Below are 19,217 nucleotides of genomic sequence, written 5' to 3'. Positions count from 1 at the left end.
GTGGATGGGTCCCACAGAGTGTAGCGTGGTTGCATCCCATCGTGTGTAGGGTGGTTAGGTCCCATAGAGCGGTAAATAAAATTTTCATTTTTTAAAGCAGTTGATGCTTCGTTTTCTTCTTTTCTGTTTTCTTCTTCTTTTATTTCTTCTTCTTCTATTTCTTCTACTTTTATTTATTCTTCTTTTTCTCTTTTCTTCTTTTCTTCTTTTTCTCTGCCGGATGGCAGAGTTTTCCATTCTCCTATCCATCAGTTACCTAAAAATGTAACCTCTTGACTTGGTCCTTGCCGTGTTGAGTCAGGAATGCTAATATTTAATTCCTGTAAATGCTGGACAATAACGTTCATATGTTGGCCAACCGTTTCCTCATCTGGTCCCCTGATCAGGATATCATCTATACATTGTAAAATTGTCACTTTGGGTGGGAGGATGATTGATCCTACCTCTTTAGCTAACATGGCATAAGCAACAGGGAGGCTTGCGGTAGGCAATTAAAGGTGTACCGTATTCCACCCCAAGTTTTGCTCTTGTATTGGGATCATAAAGAATAGATCTTTTATAATTAACACATATCTAGCACATTCATTTATTGCATTAATTGTATCTACCATGCTAGGAAAAGCAGCTGTTAGAGGGTCAGTGACTTTATTTAAAGCCCTATAGCCATGCCCTGTGTCCCATCTGGTTTTTTGACAGGCTGGGTGCGGCTGTGATATGATGAATGTGGTTTTATTTTCCCCTATAATACCCAAATTATTACTCTAATTGTTTGATTAATTCTGTTACAGGTTTTATGGCAGGAGCAGTTTATTGGTTTGCTATTAGGCAAGAAGGCTATATGAAATATGGATTTACATCCACTATTGCAAATGATAAACCTCGCCCTAACTGTATATCGTGCCTTAAGACATGAGTTAATGATCATACGAAGTCACCACGACTAGCAGGACATGCAAGAATGAAGCATCCAGAGATGAAGGCAAACCTCTCCCATTTCTTCAGCGCCACGTCAAGACATGCGATGCTCCAGCCGGGACTCGACAAAATTTCACTCAACTTAACTGTAAACGTTTCGCAGCCTCTTTTGAGGTTTCTCACTTAATACGGATGACAAAAAGCCGTGTGCCGAGTGGGGAAACCCTTGTTCTGTCCTGCTGTGTTAAAAATCCGCGTGGAAAAGGAGTCACGTGATGACGCTCGTCCTCCCTTTGCACCCCCATAGCCCTGTGAGGCCAGCCGTTAAACCCGGTACCAGGGGAAACGAAACTTAAACCCGGTGTCAGGGGAAACTGAACTTAAAACCAGACCTTCAAAGAGCTGCACTGCAAACTGTTAAGCCGAGATTTAAAAAAAGCAGCGTACGTGACCCCATTGCTCTAAAACATGTTTACTTAAAAAAAACACCTTTTTTTTTTGAGAGGAAAAAGATTTTTTGGACCGTTAATAAATAAAATAATTTTTGGGGGAGATACTATTTCATCCTTAGCTCTTTTTTAATTCCTATTTATAATGTACGTAACATATGGGTACAGATGTGCATGTGTATAAATAAATAGATATACACTGCGGGGGGGGGGGGGAGGCCAACAATATTTTAGGGATCGAAAAAGGTTGGAGACCACCCCCCGGGGGGGGTGTGTGTGTGACGTCAGGGCTCCCTTGATCACGATCTGCACCCACCTTCCTGGTGACGTCACCCCTCCTCCCCCGCGCGTGCGCAGTGCGGCACCGCCCCCCCCCCCACCGCCCCGGCGCGACGCGGAGGATGCGGGGCCGCAGGTGGGTGCGGGGCGGGGGGGGTCTGGGGTGCTGCGGGGTGGGGGGGAGTGTGCGTGCAATGAGGGGTGGGTGGGCGTGCATGCGCGGGAGGGGGGATTTTGGGGTGCAGCCGGTGGGGGGTGCACGCGGCGGGGGGTGCAAGGGGCGTTGCTGTTGCGTGCAGGCGGGGGGGGGGGGATGTTGGGGCGCAGCACGGGGATTGCACGGAGGTGCGGGCACCCCCGGGAGCGCGTGCACGGGGGGGGTGGGGGTGGTGTGTGTGCATCGGGGGCGCGCCGCCGTGGTGCATTGTGGGTAATGCATGCATTGCGGGGTGCAGTGGGGTTGCGCTGGCGTACAGGCGCGGGGGAGGGATTTTGGGGGTGCATCGTGGTGCAAGCTCCGGGGTAGGTCTGGGGGCGCGTGCATGGGGGGGAGCTCGCGCCGCAGCGGTGCATTGTGGGGGGTGCCCGCATTGAGGGGTGCATTGGCCGTTGCGTTGACGTGCAGGAGGGTGGTGCAGCACGGAGGGGCGTTGGGGTGCGGGCGCCTCGGTGCATTGTGGGGGTTGGCCGTGTTTGGGGGGGGGCAGCGGGGCGCTGCCTGCCCGGGGGTGCTGCGCATCAGCATCAGCATCCGTCCAAGGGTGGTGCATTGTGGGATGCGCACGCGCTGCGGGGGGGAAAGAGGGGGGCACGGGGCAGAGGCATGTGCTTTGGGAGCATTTTGGAGTGTTGGGGGGGGGCAAGCACGCGGGTGCATGCACGGGGGGTACATGGGTGAGTGCATGCACAGAGCTGCACGAATGGGGGTGCACACAGGCAGGGGCTGCAGCATATGCAGTGCATGCATGTGCAGGTGTGTGCGTGCAACTGGGGAGCTCGCGTTTGGGGGTGCCCGGAGGAGGTTGCATGTGAATGGTGCAGACATGTTGGATTGCATGGTGCATGCACGGTGTGCGTGTATGGGGATGCATGCGTGCACAGCGGTGCACACGTGCACTAGGTGCATACTTGCATGGTGCATGTGGGGGATGCATGCATCCACAGGGGCACATGCGTGTGGAGGTGCACGTGTGCGCATTGTGCGCTTGCACGCCTCTGCACACACCCACCCCAACACGCATGCACCACCTGAGCATGCATGCAGCGAGCACCTTCAGCTGCATGCACCCCTTGCACACGTACACTCTGACATGTGTGCACCCCGTATGTGTGCACTGTGCATGCATGCATAGGGCTGCACATCTGCAGAGGTGCAGGCAGGCACAGGGTGCATACCTGCAGAGTGCATAGGCACGGGGTGTATCGTGCACGGTGTGTGTGCATGCACCCCCCTGTGTGTGCATGCACCCCTTGCACACATGCACCATGATGTGCGTGCAGCATATGTGTGCACCGTGCATGCGTTCACCCTCAAGTGCACACACACAGGGGTGTACATGCACCGCGTACATATGTAGGGGTGCATGCATGCATGCACAGGGGTGCATGCGTGCACAGGGTGCGTGCTGCAGACCTGTGGAGGTTCGTGCACACCCGCTGCTGCACGCATGTTGGGGTGCACATGTGCACGGTGGGCGTGTGGACATGCTGCACATGGGTGCGGGTGCCCGTGTGCACAGGTAGTACTCAAAGCCCCATCTGGGCAGGTTTTCCCCCAAAAGCTGCGGCGTGTTTCTGTTCTCCCCCCCTCCCCAGGGGAAGCGTGAGTGGGGCTGGGTGAGTGGGTTGGGGTAGTGGCGCCTTCACTGGGCTATTACTGGCTTACTATTAGGTTACTATTTGCTTCCTATGACGCTACTGCCAAGATACTACTGGGATACTCTCAGTAACCTTGGAGGGGAGTAGTGAGATACTATCAAGACACGGCTGAGATACTCTCAGGATACTACTGGGATGCTACTAAGATGCTCTCAGGAGTTTACTAAAATGCTGTCAGGATACTCTGCAGACAGTACTAAGGCGCTCTCAGGGTGCCACTAAGATACTGTCAGGATACTATGTGGATGCTACTGGGATACTACGAGAACTCTACAAAGGTACTGTCAGGTCCCTAGCAGGATGCTATCAGGACACTACTAAGGTATTTCCAGCATCTTTCCAGGGCTGATATTGAGATACTATTACGAAGGTACCACTGGGGCAGGGCTAACATGCCGTCAGGTACTCTCAGGATACTACAGTACGTATGGTTAAGATGCTTTCAGCGTAGTAACGTGGCACTAAGATGATATCTGGATATTATATTGCACTACCAAGATACTATCAGGACACTACTAAGGTAATAGCATTGCAACACTATTAGGATCCTGTCAGGACACTGCTCATACGCTGCTGTGATACTATCAGGGCACTGTTAGGATGTAACTGGGATGCTATTGGGATGCTCCTGACATAGTATCAGGATACTACTACCTGTGCTAGTACAACATCAGAGCAATGCTGAGCTATTCAATAGCTGCTACTAGGATACTCTCGGTGTAGCACAAAGGTACTACCAGGATGCTGCTAAGATGTTACCAGGGTACTGCCTGGATACTCCAAAAGACACTGCTGAGATACTTTCACAATACTATCAAGGCACTACTACATCCAAGATGCTACAGGGCCATTACTAGGATACTGTTAAGATACTATCAGGGTACTACTATGATAATATCACGACACTGCTAAGGTGCTATCAGGACAGTACTCATTTTTTAGTAGGATGCTGTTGGGATGCTGGTAGGATATCAGGAGGATACTTCAGAGATACTACAAGGGCAGTAGAAAAGATAGTGGTAAGATACGTCTGGGGTACTATCAGGGCAACGCTCAAACTTTTGGGATACTGTCAGCACATTGCTGATGCTACCATGGTACTTTCAGGCCACTACTAAGAGAGTGATATAGTATAAGGATACTACTAAGATACTACCAGTTCAGTAAAATAGGTAGTGTTATGATACTTTTTATATACGACCAGGGTAGTACTAAGATACTTTTGGGCCACTATCAGCACTTTCTTGCTACTATTAAAGTACTACTAGTATAGTGTCAGGATGTCAGCATATTTCTATGAAGACAGTACTAAGATGCTGTTGGGATACTACTAGGATACTACAGAGATGCTGTTGGTGGTGTAATAGCCCTGGCAGTAGGGATTCAACCAGCATGATGGCAGGAAAGGGAACGGGGAGCCCTGGTGTTGTAACCTGTGAGTAGCCTGGTGCCTCACGGGCACCCTCTCCCCGCAGCTAAGGCGGCGCGTCGGCGTTGAGGAGGATGGAGGCGCCCCTGGTAAGCCTGGAGGAGGAGTTCGAGGAGGGGCCCGGGGACGATGGGGGGACCCCGCAACGCACTGCGGACCCGGCGCTGGCCGAGCTGGAGAGCTTCTCGGCCGAGATGATGAGCTTCAAGTCGATGGAGGACCTGGTGCAGGAGTTCGACGAGAAGCTCACCGTCTGCTTCCGCAACTATGATGCTGCCACCGAGGGTCTGGCCCCCGTGCGGGGGCGTCTCCAGGCGCAGGAGGAGGAGGAGCGCCTCCAGGATGAGGAGTGAGTAAGGCCCCCCTACTCCTGGGGACACGTGCCTCCTCGCACACCTGCAAAATCCACCCCCCCCCAGCGCAAACTGGCTCGCTGCATTGCAGCGTGGTCATGCAACACAGCAAAGTAGTGGTGTAGTAACCTGTGAGTAAGCCCCCCCCCCGGCCTCCTTGCATCCTTGCGAGACTCCCCTGACCAGCTCCCTGCATTGTGGCACGATCATACAACATGTCGGGAATAGCACCGTAGTATCCTATGAGTAAGCCCTCCCTCGGGGTCTGCATGACGCCTTGCATGTTAGCAAGGTACGCCCCACATGCAGGTCAGCCCCCTGCCTCGCGGTGTGGTCATGCAGCAGTTTGGAGTAGCTGTGTAGGATCCTATGAGTAGCTCTATAGGATCCTTGGAGTAGCTGTATAGAATCCTATGAGTAGGCCACCCATGGGCCCACATGCTTCCTTGCACGGTCATGGGATACACCCCATCCCACGGCATGCTGACCAGCCTACCCCATGGCAGTAGCACATCAGAGTAGCAGTGTAGTATCCTATGAGTAACGCCCCTCTGGAGCCTGTTGCACCTCCTTGCATGCTTGCGAGATCTCCACCGCGTGCAAATCAGCCCCTTGCACTGTGGCGTGATCATGCAGCGCCTTGGAGTAGCTGTGTGGGATCCTTGGAGCAGCTGTGTAGTATCCATGGAGTAGCTGTGTGGGATCCTTGGAGCAGCTGTGTAGCACCCTATGACGAAGCACAGCGGGGTGCCCCATGTCACATTGCAGGGGGTCACGGCAGGCTCAGTCTATGTGAGGAGAGCCCCCGGGGGGGTGAGTGTAAACCTTGAGTAAGGTGCGAGTAGAGCTCGCCCTCCTGCTTGCAACGTACAAGCTCTGCACCAAGCCAGGGGGCAGCCAATTTGGGGCAAAATCCCCCCAGCCCTGCCAGAATATAGTGGCATTTACATTAAAATTTAAATTTTCATTAAAAACCTTTTTTTTGTTGCAAAACGCCATTTTTTTGCCAAATTTATGTGGTTTTTTCCAGCCATGTTTATATACACGAACACCCTTCTAATGGATTTTTTTGCGTTTAGTTGGGATTATTCCCCAGGCTGCAATTCCTAATACTCATTTTTCACCACGCAAGGTGGTTGTTTTTAACCCAAAAGCCCCCAAATCTGTTGGTGGGTTTTTTTTTTTTTTCACCAAAAGCCACCGAGGCCAGATTGCTTTTTGTAATTGGCCAAATTGATGGTTTTTCAGAGAAAAACGCGTTTTGGCCCGGTGCCGGGAGCGCCGCGCTGTCGCCGGCAGCTGGCTCGCGGCGCCGCTTTGTGCTGCTTATTGTGTCTTTTTGGGTCAGTTTGGGCAAAACAGGGCTTTTTTTTTTTCTCCCTCTTGAATGAGCCCTGTGTGCACAGGCGGGGGATGGGCTAGGGCCTTAAAGGCGCTGTATTTCCCTAATTATTAACCAATTCTTGCCATAATTAACCCAGAAATCTGCTGCTGCTGCTTGCCTGACCCTGCAGGGTGCTGGCCCTTTAAGAGCGGGGAAAAAAAGCAAATTCGGGGGGATAATAATTTTTTCTTTATTTGCTGCGTTTTTGTTAAAAATAGGAATATAGGGGGGTTTTGACATACGCATTTTTGTGCGTTCATTTGTGAAATATGTGATTTAGGGGGAATTAAGATCAGGTGAGGAGGGAGATGAGCTAAATACCCAAAAATGAGCGTTTTGGGGGTTGGGGAGGGGCAGGCGGTTTTGGGGTGGTTTAGCGGGAATCGGGATGTGCGTGGACGCGGCACGGTGTCGGACTAAAAACGCCATTTGTGGTGGGAAAACGGGTGGGTTTGCCTTAACTGGGGAGAAATTTTCTAATCTCTTTGTGTGCCTTTTTCTCCATTTTTGACCTTTTTCTCCATTTTTGACCTTTTTCTCCATTTTTGACCTTTTTCCCAATGTCGCCACTTAGCAGCTCTTTTCTCCCGTTTTCCCCATTTTTTCCTTTCACCCCCTTTTCTGCCTTTTTCTCCAGTTTTCCACCTTTTTCCCTTTTCCCCATTTTTCTCCTCATTGCCCCTTTTTTCTTACTTTTTCTCTTTTCCCCCATTTCCCCTTTTCCCCCCCATTTTTTCCTTTTTCCCTCTTTTACCCCTTTTCCTCTTCCCCTACCCTCCATTTTCCCATCTTTCCCTTTATCCCCTTTTCCCTTCTTTCCGCCTTTTCCCCCTTTTTCCTTCTTTTTCCCCTTTCCCATTTTTTCTTCCATTCCCCCTCTTTTACCCCCATTTTCCCTTCCCCCACTTTTCCCCATTTTCCCCCTTCTTGCCCTTTTTTCCCCATCTTCTCCTTCTTTACCCCTTTTTTCTCCTTTTTTCTCCTCTTTTCTCCTCTTTTCTATCTCTTTTTCCCCTTTTCCCCCCTTTCGCCCCTTTTCCCCCTTCCCCCTTTTTCCCTCTTTTTCCCCTTTTTTCCCTTTTTTCCCCTTTCCCCCTCTTTTTGCCCCTTTTCCCCATTTTTCCTCTTTTTCACCTTTTTCCCCTTTTCCCCGTTTTTTCCCCTTTTTTCCTCTTTTTCACATTTTTTCACTTCTTCCGCATTTTTTCCCTTCTTTACCCCCTTCTCTCCCCCTTCTCCCCCCTTTTTTCCCCCTTTCTCACCCTTTCCCCCCCCTTTTTTCCCCCTGTTCCCCCTCCCCCATGCACCTTTTTTTGGGGTGAAATTGGGCAAAATTGGTCCAGCCCTGCGGGGGAGAATCGGGCACCCCTAATAGTGGCGCAGAGGAAGGGGGTTTAGGGGGGTTCAGGGCAGTTTTGGGGTGTTTTGGTGCATTTTAGGGTATCAGGGCCATGCTTTGGGGTGGTTTGGGGCAGTTTTGGGGTGTTTGGGGGCAGTTTTGGGGTTGTTTCCGGCTGTTTCAGGGGGGTGGTTTGGGGCAGCATTTCAGGGTATTTTGGGAGGTTTTGAGGGGTTTCAGGGCATCACAGCTGGTTTTTGGGGTGTTTCGGGGTGGTTTTGGGGGTATTTCAGAGCAGCATTTTTGGATGTTCCAGGGCCATATTTTGGGGTGTTTCAGGGCAGTTTTGGAGTGTTTCAGGGCTGTTTCAAGGTGACAATTTGGGGCGTCTCAGGGTGACATTTGGGGGTGCTGTCACTGCATTTTGGGGCATTTCAGCATGTGCCAGGGCAGCATTTTGGGGAGTTTTGAGGCGTTTTGGGCATTGCAGAAGCGTTTTGGGGTGTTGGGCAATTGGGGGGTGTTCTGGAGCATCATGGCGGCATTTTGGGGTGTTTCTTTGGGGAATCAGGACAGCTTTTTGAGGCATTTTAGGGTATTTCTGGGTAATGTTTCAGGACTTTTTGGGGTCTTTCCCAGTGGCATTTTGGGGTGTTTTGGGGTGTCAGGGCGGTATTTTGGAGTATTTGAGAGCTTTTTGGGGTGGTGTTTTTTGGGACAGCATTTTGAGGTGTTTTGGGGTGTTCTGGGGCAGCATTTTGGGGCATTTTGGAGCATTTTGGGGCAGTGTTTCAGGAAAGCATTTTAGGGTATTTCTGGGTGTTCAAAGGTGGCATTTTGGGATGTTTTGGGGCACTCTAAGGTATTTGGGGTTTTTTTGGGGGTGGTGGCTTGGAGCATTTCAGGGTGGCATTTTGGAGCATTGCGGCTTTTGGGGGCATTTTTAGGTGTTTCAGGATGGCATTTTGGGGCATTTCAGGGCATTTTGGAGCTTTGGGACCTTTAGAGGTGTTGTGGGATGTTTCAGAACATTTTGGGGTGTTCCAGGGCAGCGTTTTGAGGTGTTTTGGGGCCTTTCAGAGAGTCCTGGGGCTTTGGGGCAGTGTTTTCGGATGGCATTTCGGGGTGTTTCTGGGACTTTGGGGGCATTTCAGGATGTTTGGGGGCATTTCAGGACATCATGGTGATGTTTTGGTGTGGCATTTTGGAGCATTTCAGGGTGGTCTTTTGGGCCATCTGGGGACATGTTGGGACATTGCAGTGGTCTTTTTGGGGGTATTTTGATGGCAATGTTGGGGGCATCTCAAGTGCTGGGGCAGCATTTTGGGGTACTTTGGGGGATTTCAGGGCAGCATTTCATGATAACATTTTGAGAAGCTTTGGAGTCTTCTAGGGCACCATTTGAGGTCTTCTAGGGCACCATTTGGGGTCTTCTAGGGCACCATTTGGGGTCTTCTAGGGCAGCGTTTGGGGTGTTTTGGGATATTTCAGGTGTCTCAGTGGTGTTTTGGGATTTTTCCAGGCAGTATTTGGGGACATAGCAGGGTATTTCTGGGGATGCGTTTTGGGGTGTTTTGAGGCATTTTGGCACACCGTTTTGGGATGGCATTCTGGGAGGCAACATTCTGGGGTCGCTGCTCACCACCCACCTCCCTGCAGGGTCTGGGATGCTCTCACCGATGGCTTCGCCCCCCGGGGCTCCCCCCGGCCCTGGCTGCTCCCCGGGGCTGAGGCCCCCGACGGCACCGACCCCCAGGTACGGCTGCGGCCCCCCCTTGGCTCCCCAAACCCCCCCTGTCCCTGCATGACCCCCTGGCGATGCTTGACAGCTGTCAATCAGCCCCAAGGCTCAGCGACCATCCGGGCACCGCAAACTACCCAAAAATGGTATTTTTGGGGTGCCGCAGCACCAACACAGTGGGTGTCCACATTTTGGGAGGAAAACACACTAAAACAGGCAGAATTAAGTGTTTGGTTTGGCAATCTGGTCTTTGCCAATTTGCCCCCAAGCCAGGGGTGAGGTGGTGTATTTTTTGGGGTAGAAAATAGTGTTTTCTGCGTTGTAGTGAGTTCATGCTGTGAATAGCTGCGTTTGGGTTTGTGGGAGGGCTGCAAAGATGTCCCAAAATCCACTGAATTTAACCCGTTTGGATGTTACACAACCTGGTGCTAAAGGGGGAGGAGAAGGTAAATTTCTTGGGTTATTTTCTGCTAAAAAGGTGAAATAAACTGTGAAAGGTGGTAAAAAAGAAGATGCCTCCCCGTCCAACATCTCCATCCAACATCTCCATCCATCAGTCCCCATCCAGTGTTCCCCTCTGACATCTCCCCATCTAATGTCCCCATCCCATGTCTCCATCTGACCATTTCACATTCAGCATCACCATCCATTGTCTCCCCATCCAACATCCCCAGCGTCTCCATCCAGCATCTCCAACACCTCCCCATCCAATGTCACTGTCCAATATACTAATTAAAACATCTCTCCGTCCATCTCCATCCAACATCTCCATCCAAGATACCTGTACTTCTCCCTGTCCAACTTCCCAGTCCAATGTCTCCATCCAACAACTCCCCATCCAGTGTCTCCCCAGCCAACATCTCTATCCATCTCCTTGCAACACCTCCCCACCAACACTTCCCTGTCCATCATCTCCCTCTCCAATGTCTCCAGCATCCCCATCCAGCATCCCTGTGCAAAGTCCCTATTCAAAGTCCCGTCCAACATCCCTGTCCAACATTTCCCCATCCAACATCTCCGTCCAGTGTCCCTGTCCAACATCTTTCCATCTCATGTTCCCATCCAGTGTCTCCATCCAACATCCCCATCCAACGCCTCCACCCACTGCCCTCATCTAACGTCTCCCCATCCAATGTCTCCCTGTCCAACCTGCCCATCCGATGTCTCCATCCGATGTCCCCCCATGCAAACCCCACCGCGCAGCGTGTCCCCCTGAGCTGTGGTTCCCTGGTGGCTCTCCCTGTGCCAGGGCCAGGGCCGTGTCTGTGTCCGTGCTGGGGCCATGCCTGTGCCGTGCCGTGCCTGCGGTGCCACCAAGGCCGCCCAGCCTGTGTCTCCTGCAGCTCTGCGAGAAGGAGGAGGAGGAGGAGCTCACTGAGAGGAGTGAGCAAGACTCGGGCATCAACGAGGAGCCACTGCTGACAGCTGAGCAGGTACCCCTGGCCCCCGTGGGCACCTGAACGCCTGCGTGTCCCCCCAAAGCCAGGCTTTAGCCCCCCAGCGTGGCCTCAGCCCACCCCAGCCCCGTGGCCATGTGCCGAAAGCGTAAAAAGAGGCCAGATCCCATCATCTTGGGATGCGGGATGCAGGGCATGGAATGCAGATTTGGATGTAGAGGGAGGTGCAGGTTGTGGCTGCTGAGGTGGGATTTGGGTGCAGATGGGAACGTGGGGCGCGCCTGCTGGGTGCAAATGGGTGGGACGGGATGAAGGGTGAAAACGTGGGGGACGGAGGCAGGATGCAGGTGTGGGATGCAGGTGTCAGGTGCAGGGTGCAGATGCGGGGAAGGGGGTGCGGATGCAGGTGCGGGGTGTGGATGCTGGATAGAGGGTGCAGATGCAGGTGCAGATGCAGGAGGAAGGGAGCAGGATACAGATGGAGGATGAAGAGGAGGATGGAGGATGGAGGATGCAGATGGAGGATGAGGGATGCAATGTCCAGGGTGCCGATACAGATGGAGGATGCAGGTGCAGGATGAAGGGAGCAGGTTGCAGATGCAGGTGCAGGACACGGATGCAGGGTGCAGGTGCAGGTGCAGGGTGTAGCTGTGGGCTGCAGGCTGTAGATGCAAGACGGAGGTAGGATGGAGGTGCACATGGAGGACACTGATGCCCTGCAGGTCATCGAGGAGCTGGAGGAGCTGATGCAGAGTTCGCCCGACCCTGAGGCCGACCCTGAGGTTGATGAGGACGAGGAGGAGGAGGAGGAGGAGGAAACCGAGGCCGATGCTGAAGGCGAAGGCGGTGGCGGGGGCACGGAGCCCATCCTCCTGCGTGAGCTGCGTGCTTTCTCCCCTGCCTTCAACAACAACTGCTCCCATGAAGGTACAGCCAGCAAAACCCGCGCCAGTCGCTTTTTGGGGGCAATTCCAACCAAATTGGACAATTGAGTCTCTCCAGGCTTCAGGGCTGGCTTGCCCCGGTGTTTACACGCTGTTTGGCCAGGAGGGGGCTCTTGGTAAAAAATGAAGCCCACGTGGATCTCGCTTTTAGTATTGCTTTAAATGCACCCCGGGGTTTCGCCCAGAGCGCCATGCATTTTGCAGAATGCCTCGTGCATCGCGCTTTGCGCTAAATGCATGTTGCTAAATGCATGGTGCCTTTCCCTAAAGCTCTCGGCGTTTTGCAAAATGCACCGTGCCGTTCGTTAAATATAGCGTGCCTTGCATTGGCGGTGTCGTGCGCTGTCCGTTCTCCGTGCGCACTGAGCTTTTGGCTACACTTGCCATGCATTTTGCAAAAATGCCTGGTGTGCTCTGCATTTTGCTGTTTGCATCCTGCATTTCAGGAAACGCACTTTCTTGACAGCACCGTGCCTGCGACGGAATGTGCCGGGCACTTCACTGAACCACGCATGGTGCATATTCCTGACTGCACTGTGCATTTTGCTAAGTGTTTCGCTCCCCTGAATGCACCGGTTGCCACTTATACACGCTGGGCACCAGGCATTTTCCTGATTGCACCAGGCATTTTCCTAAATAGATGGAGAATATGGTGGTGCTTTTCACTAATTGCATTATGCATTTCCCCAGGAGCACCACGCATGCTGCTAAGTGCACCATGAAGTATGCATGTAACTGATTGCACCATGCACATGTGGTGCATTTCTCTACATGCGCCGCGCATGCCACTAAATGCACTGTACACTAGGCTCTTCACGAACGGCATGGTGCGTGTCGCTAATGGCCCCAAGCATTTTGCTAATTGCTCTGCGCGTTCCCCTAATTGCACAGTGCATTTCATTTATTGCATTATGCGTGTCACTAATTGCACCAGGCAATTCCATAATTTGCTCATTTATGACACTGGGCATTTCGGTAATTGCACAATGTATTTATTTATTGGTGGGCCAATAAATGCACCGTGCATCTCATTAATCACGTGATGCATTTTAACAGTTTCAGTGTGCATTTCACTAATTGCGCTGTGCATTTCATTAATTGCCCTGGGAATTTCACTAGACGTAGTGTGCGTTCACTTGCACCATGCATGTCACTAATTGCACAGGCATATCACTAATTCCCCTGGATGCGCCAGTAGTTGCATTGTGCGTATCACTAACTGCACCAGGCATGTTACTAATTGCACCGGGCATGCAACTAGTTGCATCAGGTGTTTCACTCACGCACAATCCATTCCAGTGATCGTTCCAGGCATGTCAGTAATTGTATCAGGCATTTTACTAATTGCACCAGGAATGACACTTAATTGCACCAGGAATGACACTAACTGCACCAGGAATGTCGCTAATTGCACTATGCATTTCATTTATTGCACTGTGCATTTAACTAATTGCAGAGGGCATCCCACTAATTGTACCGGGCATTTCCCTAGTTGCAGCGTGCATTGCACTTACCATTGCACTGCATAGGGTGCCTCACCAGTTGTTCCAGGCAGCCAAATAATCGCCCTGTGCATCTTAATAATTGCAGTGTGCATCTCACCAACTGCACGAAGCATTTTGCAAACCTTAGGGTGCCGTTCCCTAATTGCACCATGCACATCAGCGAATGCACTGGGCATGTAACTGGTTGCAGCGGACATTTCAGTAATTGCTCCAGGCATGTGACTAGTTGCACTGGGCATTGCACTAATTGCACTGGGCGTTGCACTTACTGCACTGGGCATTGCACTTACTGCACTGGGCGTTGCACTTATTGCACTGGGCATTGCACTTACTGCACTGGGTGTTGCACTTACTGCACTGAGCATTTCACTTACTGCAAGTGCATTTCATTTATTGCACTGGGCATTGCACTTATTGCACTGGGCATTTCATTTATTGCACTGGGCATTGCACTAATTGCACTGGGCGTTGCACTTATTGCACTGGGCATTGCACTTACTGCACTGAGCATTTCACTTACTGCAAGTGCATTTCATTTATTGCACTGGGCATTGCACTTATTGCACTGGGCATTTCATTTATTGCACTGGGCATTGCACTAACTGCACTGGGCGTTGCACTTATTGCACTGGGCATTGCACTTACTGCACTGAGCATTTCACTTACTGCAAGTGCATTTCATTTATTGCACTGGGCATTGCACTAATTGCACTGGGCATTTCATTTATTGCACTGGGCATTGCACTAATTGCACTGGGCGTTGCACTTATTGCACTGGGCATTGCACTTACTGCACTGAGCATTTCACTTACTGCAAGTGCATTTCATTTATTGCACTGGGCATTGCACTAATTGCACTGGGCATTGCACTTATTGCACTGGGCATTTCATTTATTGCACTGGGCATTGCACTAATTGCACTGTGCGTTGCACTTGCTGCACCGACCATTTAACTTACTGCGCTGTGCGTTGCACTTATTGAACCGGGTGTTTCACCAATTGCACCGGGCAGCCCACGAATTGCCCCGGGCATCTTAATAATTGCACCGCGCACGTCTCTAACGGCACGGTGCATCTCCCTGTGGGCACGTGCCCCTCTCTAACCGCGACGCCTGGGCGGCAGGGCTGGGGCGGCTATCGGCGCGGGAGCTGGTGGCGGCGGCGGGGCGCGCGGAGGCGGCGAGCCGGGCGCTGTCGGCGGAGCTGGTGGCGCAGTTGGCGCGGCGGGACGAGCTGGCGTTCGAGAAGGAGGTGAAGACGGCGTTCATCGGGGCGCTGCTGGCGGTGCAGGGGGAGCAGCGGGAGCAGCGGGAGGCCGCCCGGCGTCGCCGTCGCGACAGGGGGCTGAGCCTGCAAGGGGGGCGTCCCGAGCGTGGGAACCACATGCCCCGGAAGGTGGGGGACACCGCGGCCTCGGGGACAGGGGGTGGGGGTGGGGGGGACAGGGGATGGGGGGATTTGGGATGGGGGGAGGGGAGATGGGGATGTGGGGGGTGTGGGGACAGGGGGACATGGGGCAGGCGGGTGGGGGATGGGGGGACAGGGGGATGGGGGGACGGGGGATGTGGGGACAGGGATGTGGGGACGTGGGGACAGGAGGCAGGGGGATGTGGGGACAAGGGATGGGACAGGGGGATGTGGGGACAGGGATGCGGGGACATGGGGACACGGGGCAGGGGGATGTGGGGACAGGGAGGGGACAGGGGGACACGGGGCAGGGGGATGTGGGGACAGGGAGGGGACAGGGGGACATGGGGCAGGGGGTTGTGGGGACAGGGAGGGGACAGGGGGACACGGGACAGGGGGATGAGGGATGGGGGGACAGGGGGATGCGGGGACAGGGGGACACGGGGCAGGGGGATGTGGGGACAAGGGATGGGACGGGGACACGGGGCAGGGGGATGTGGGGACAGGGAGGGGACATGGGGACACGGGGCAGGGGGATGTGGGGACAGGGAGGGGACAGGGGGACACGGGGCAGGGGGATGTGGGGACAGGGAGGGGACAGGGGGACACAGGACAGGGGGATGAGGGATGGGGGGACAGGGGGATGCGGGGACAGGGGGACACGGGGCAGGGGGATGTGGGGACAGGGAGGGGACAGGGGGACACGGGACAGGGGGATGAGGGATGGGGGGACAGGGGGACACGGGGCAGGGGGATGTGGGGACAGGGGATGGGACGGGGGGACACGGGGCAGGGGGATGAGGGATGGGGGGACAGGGGGACACGGGGCAGGGGGATGTGGGGACAAGGGATGGGACGGGGACACAGGGCAGGGGGATGAGGGATGGGTATGGAACGGCAGGACATGGGATGGGGGGATGAGGTGACAGGAGGGGGAACACATGGGTTTGGGCGGATGGGGAACAGGGGGACATGGGGACAGAGGGAGGGGGGGATGTGGGACAGGGAAATGGGAGTCAGGGAGCTGGGGGGACGTTGGTGCCAAGGGAGGGGCCATGGGTGATGTCCGAGTCCCGGGAGGTGACGGGGTGACACGTGCGTCCCCAGCGCTTCAGCATGGAGGGCATCTCCAGCATCCTGCACTCCGGCCTGCGCCAGACCTTCGGCCCCGCCGCCAACGAGAAGCAGGTGCCCTTTTCCCCTTTTTCCCCCCAGAATTGCCCAAATCTGTCCCCTTTCACACCCCCCCCCGCACACTCCATTCCCCTGCATCCCTCAAACCCCTTTTAAAATATTTTTTAATTTTACAGCCCCACTCCGTCCCCTACATCCCGCTAATCCATCTTGCAAAAATCACTATTTTTCATCCCCAAAAATCCTCCCTAAGCAGGGCTTTGTGTTTGGGCGGGTTTTGCAGCATGCAATTAATTTGTTTCCCCCCAAAATACCAGCAAATTAAATGCAATCACAGGAAAATCGCAGACATATTCGGCTTTTGCACCAATTTGGGGTGATTTGTCTCAAGGCGGTGCGAAAAATAGGCAGTTTTGTGCCATCTGGGTGTTTTTTGGGGTGGTTTTTGGTTTTTTTGCAGTACCTGAACACGGTGATTCCCTACGAGAAGAAGGGGTCGCCGCCCTCCGTCGAGGACCTGCAAATGCTCACTAACAGTGAGTACTCATTCAAGCCGCAGTTTTGGGGCAGAATCAGATGTTTTGCATCGCAGCGGGATGGCGGATTTGGGACGCAAATGCACATTTTGCATTGCCGCAGCAGCTGCAATTTGGGTGCATCGTTGCAATGCAGCCAATTCGGGGTGCAATCCCCTTTATTTTTTTGCATCATTGCAGCACGGGCAATTTGAGGTGCAATTGCCCGTGTTGCATCATTGGAACGAAGCCCGTTTTGGGGGGGAAAGACCCGTTTTGCAGGATGGTTTGGGACGTGATCACCCATTTTGCATCACCGCAGCACAGCTGATTTGCAGCACCACCACCCCCCCCTCCATTTTTGCACCCTACACCAGTGCTGATTTGGGGGTAAAACGCCCATTCTGCATTGCCACGGATCGGCTGGTTGGGGGTGAAGGTGCTTGTTTTGGATGCTCTCAGGCCTGGTGCATTGTGGGAAACTCTGGCAGTGTTTCTAGCGCGACTGTGGGGCTGATTTTGGGGGGGGACATTTGGGGGGCTGTGGGGCCGGGCTCACGGCTCCGTTCCCCCTCGCAGTCCTGTTTGCCATGAAGGAGGGGAACGAGAAGGTGCCCACACTGCTCACGGACTACATCCTCAAAGGTACCTGCTCACCTCGTGCAGCTCCTGTGCACGCCTCCTGCATCCTTCATGCAGCTTCCGTGCAGCCCTTGTGCCTCTGTGCAACCACCGCGGATCCCTTGTGCATCCCTTCTGCATCCTTGTGCACCTCCCTTGCATCCTTCATGCATCTCCTGTGCATCCCCCATGCACCTTGTGTGCATCCCTCATGCATCCTTCGTGCATCTCCATGCATCACTTATGCATCTCAGGTGCATCCTTCATGCATCCTCTGTGAATCCCGGGTACATCTCCTGTGCATCCCTCATGCATCCTTCATGCACCTCCCGTGCATCCTTTCTGCATCCTTGTGCATCTCCCTTGTATCCTTTGTGCATCCCTTGCCCATCCCTCGTGCATCTCCATGCATCCCTTCTGCATCTCTGGTGCATCCTTTGTGCGTCCTCTGTGAATCCCGGGTACGTCTCCTGTGCATCCCTCATGCATCCTTTGTGTAGGCCTTGTGCATTCTCACACACCTTCGTAGATCACTGTGCAGCCTCCCTGCACCTCCCTTGCACCGTTACATGGCCCATCTGCTTCCTTCATGCAGCCTCATGAACCCCTGTGCACCCCCTTTCACCCCTCATGCACCATCGTGCGTCCCTCCTGTGCATCCCTCATGCATCCCCATTAATCCTCCGTGCATTTCCTGGGCACCCCTCATGCATCATCTGGGCATCCTTGTGCATTCCTGTGCATCTCCCACACAGCTCTTGTGCAGCCTCCTGCATCCTTGTGCATCCCTCATGCACCCTTCGTGCACCAATCTTGTGCATTCCTCGTACATCCCTTCCATGTTCCTCCTGCACCCTCTGTGCATCCTATTTGCAGCCACTGGGCAGCCTCATGCAGCCCTCATGCACGCTTGTGCATCCTTGTGCACCCACATGCCCTCATGCATCCTTTCTGCATGCTCGTGTGCACGCACACGCACCCTTGCGCACCTCCATGCATCCATGTGCACACTCATGTATCCTCATGCAATCCCCATGCAGGCTTGTGCATCGTTGTGCACCCTCATGCACCATTGTGCACCCTTGCACACTCTTCTGTATCCCAGTGCATGCTTGTGCATCCCAGTGCAAGCCTGTTCATCCTTGTGCATCACTGTGTGTGCTCGTGCATCCCCGTGCACGCTCGTGCATCATCGAGCATCCTCATGCATCCCTGTGCACACTCGTGCATCCTCATACATCCCCGTGCACATTTGTGCATCATCATGCACGCTTGTGCAATGCCGTGCACACTCATGCATCCCTGTGCATCCTCATGCATCATCGTGCATTCTTATGCATCCCTGTGCACAATCGTGCATCCTCATGCATCCCTGTGCACATTCGTGCATCATCGTGCATCATCATGCATCCCCATGCACATTTGTGCATCATCGTGCATCCTCATGCATCCCTGTGCACATTCGTGCATCATCGTGCATCCTCATGCATCCCTGTGCACGCTCATGCATCATCGTGCACACTCGTGCATCATCGTGCATCCTCGTGCACATTCGTGCATCGTCGTGCATCCTCATGCATCCCCGTGCACGCTCGTGCATCATCGTGCACCCGTGTGCAACCCCATCCATCCCTGGTGCACCCTCGTGTGCGCCGGTGCACACCCATGGCCTCTCTCTTTGCAGTGCTCTGCCCAACCTGATGCGGTGCTGCCCTCGCGCCCCCCCACCCCGGCGCCCCTGAAAACGGGGCCAAACCCGAGGAAAATGGGTCGCCCGCGGCTCCCCACCCCTCCCCCCTGCACTTTCCCCACCTTTGCACAGCTGGGAAATAAATAATTCGTTTCATTAATTAAGCAACCGGCCTCCGGCGTCTTCATCCCCCACTTGCGACGTTGTTTTGCAACTTTCCGATAGAAAAAATGCACT

General features: G+C 53.7%; 1 protein-coding gene across 5 annotated transcripts; it reads left to right on the top strand.

The window, feature by feature from the left end:
* The first annotated feature begins 1,667 nt into the window (after nucleotides 1-1,667).
* On the top strand, nucleotides 1,668-19,144 carry FEZ1 (fasciculation and elongation protein zeta 1). 5 transcript variants are annotated; one of them, XM_075173143.1, is made up of 10 exons: nucleotides 1,668-1,779; nucleotides 4,997-5,299; nucleotides 9,686-9,782; nucleotides 11,111-11,200; nucleotides 11,887-12,091; nucleotides 14,737-15,008; nucleotides 16,128-16,208; nucleotides 16,615-16,690; nucleotides 17,249-17,314; nucleotides 18,975-19,144. In XM_075173143.1, the coding sequence occupies exons 2-10, from the start codon at nucleotides 5,025-5,027 to the stop codon at nucleotides 18,989-18,991; spliced, it is 1,179 nt and encodes a 392-aa protein (XP_075029244.1). In that variant the 5' UTR covers nucleotides 1,668-1,779; nucleotides 4,997-5,024; the 3' UTR covers nucleotides 18,992-19,144. The 5 variants fall into 5 exon arrangements, with proteins under 5 accessions (XP_075029244.1, XP_075029246.1, XP_075029248.1 ...); XM_075173145.1 differs by having other exon boundaries at nucleotides 1,712-1,779; nucleotides 4,965-5,299; XM_075173147.1 differs by having other exon boundaries at nucleotides 1,746-1,779; nucleotides 11,017-11,200.
* Nucleotides 19,145-19,217: the final 73 nt, after the last annotated feature.

The sequence above is a fragment of the Calonectris borealis genome, chromosome 24 (genome assembly GCF_964195595.1).
Source record: "Calonectris borealis chromosome 24, bCalBor7.hap1.2, whole genome shotgun sequence".
In the NCBI taxonomy this organism is placed as follows: domain Eukaryota; kingdom Metazoa; phylum Chordata; class Aves; order Procellariiformes; family Procellariidae; genus Calonectris; species Calonectris borealis.
The sequence above is the reverse complement of the archived record's forward strand: the minus strand, read 5'-3'. Positions and strand labels throughout refer to the sequence as shown.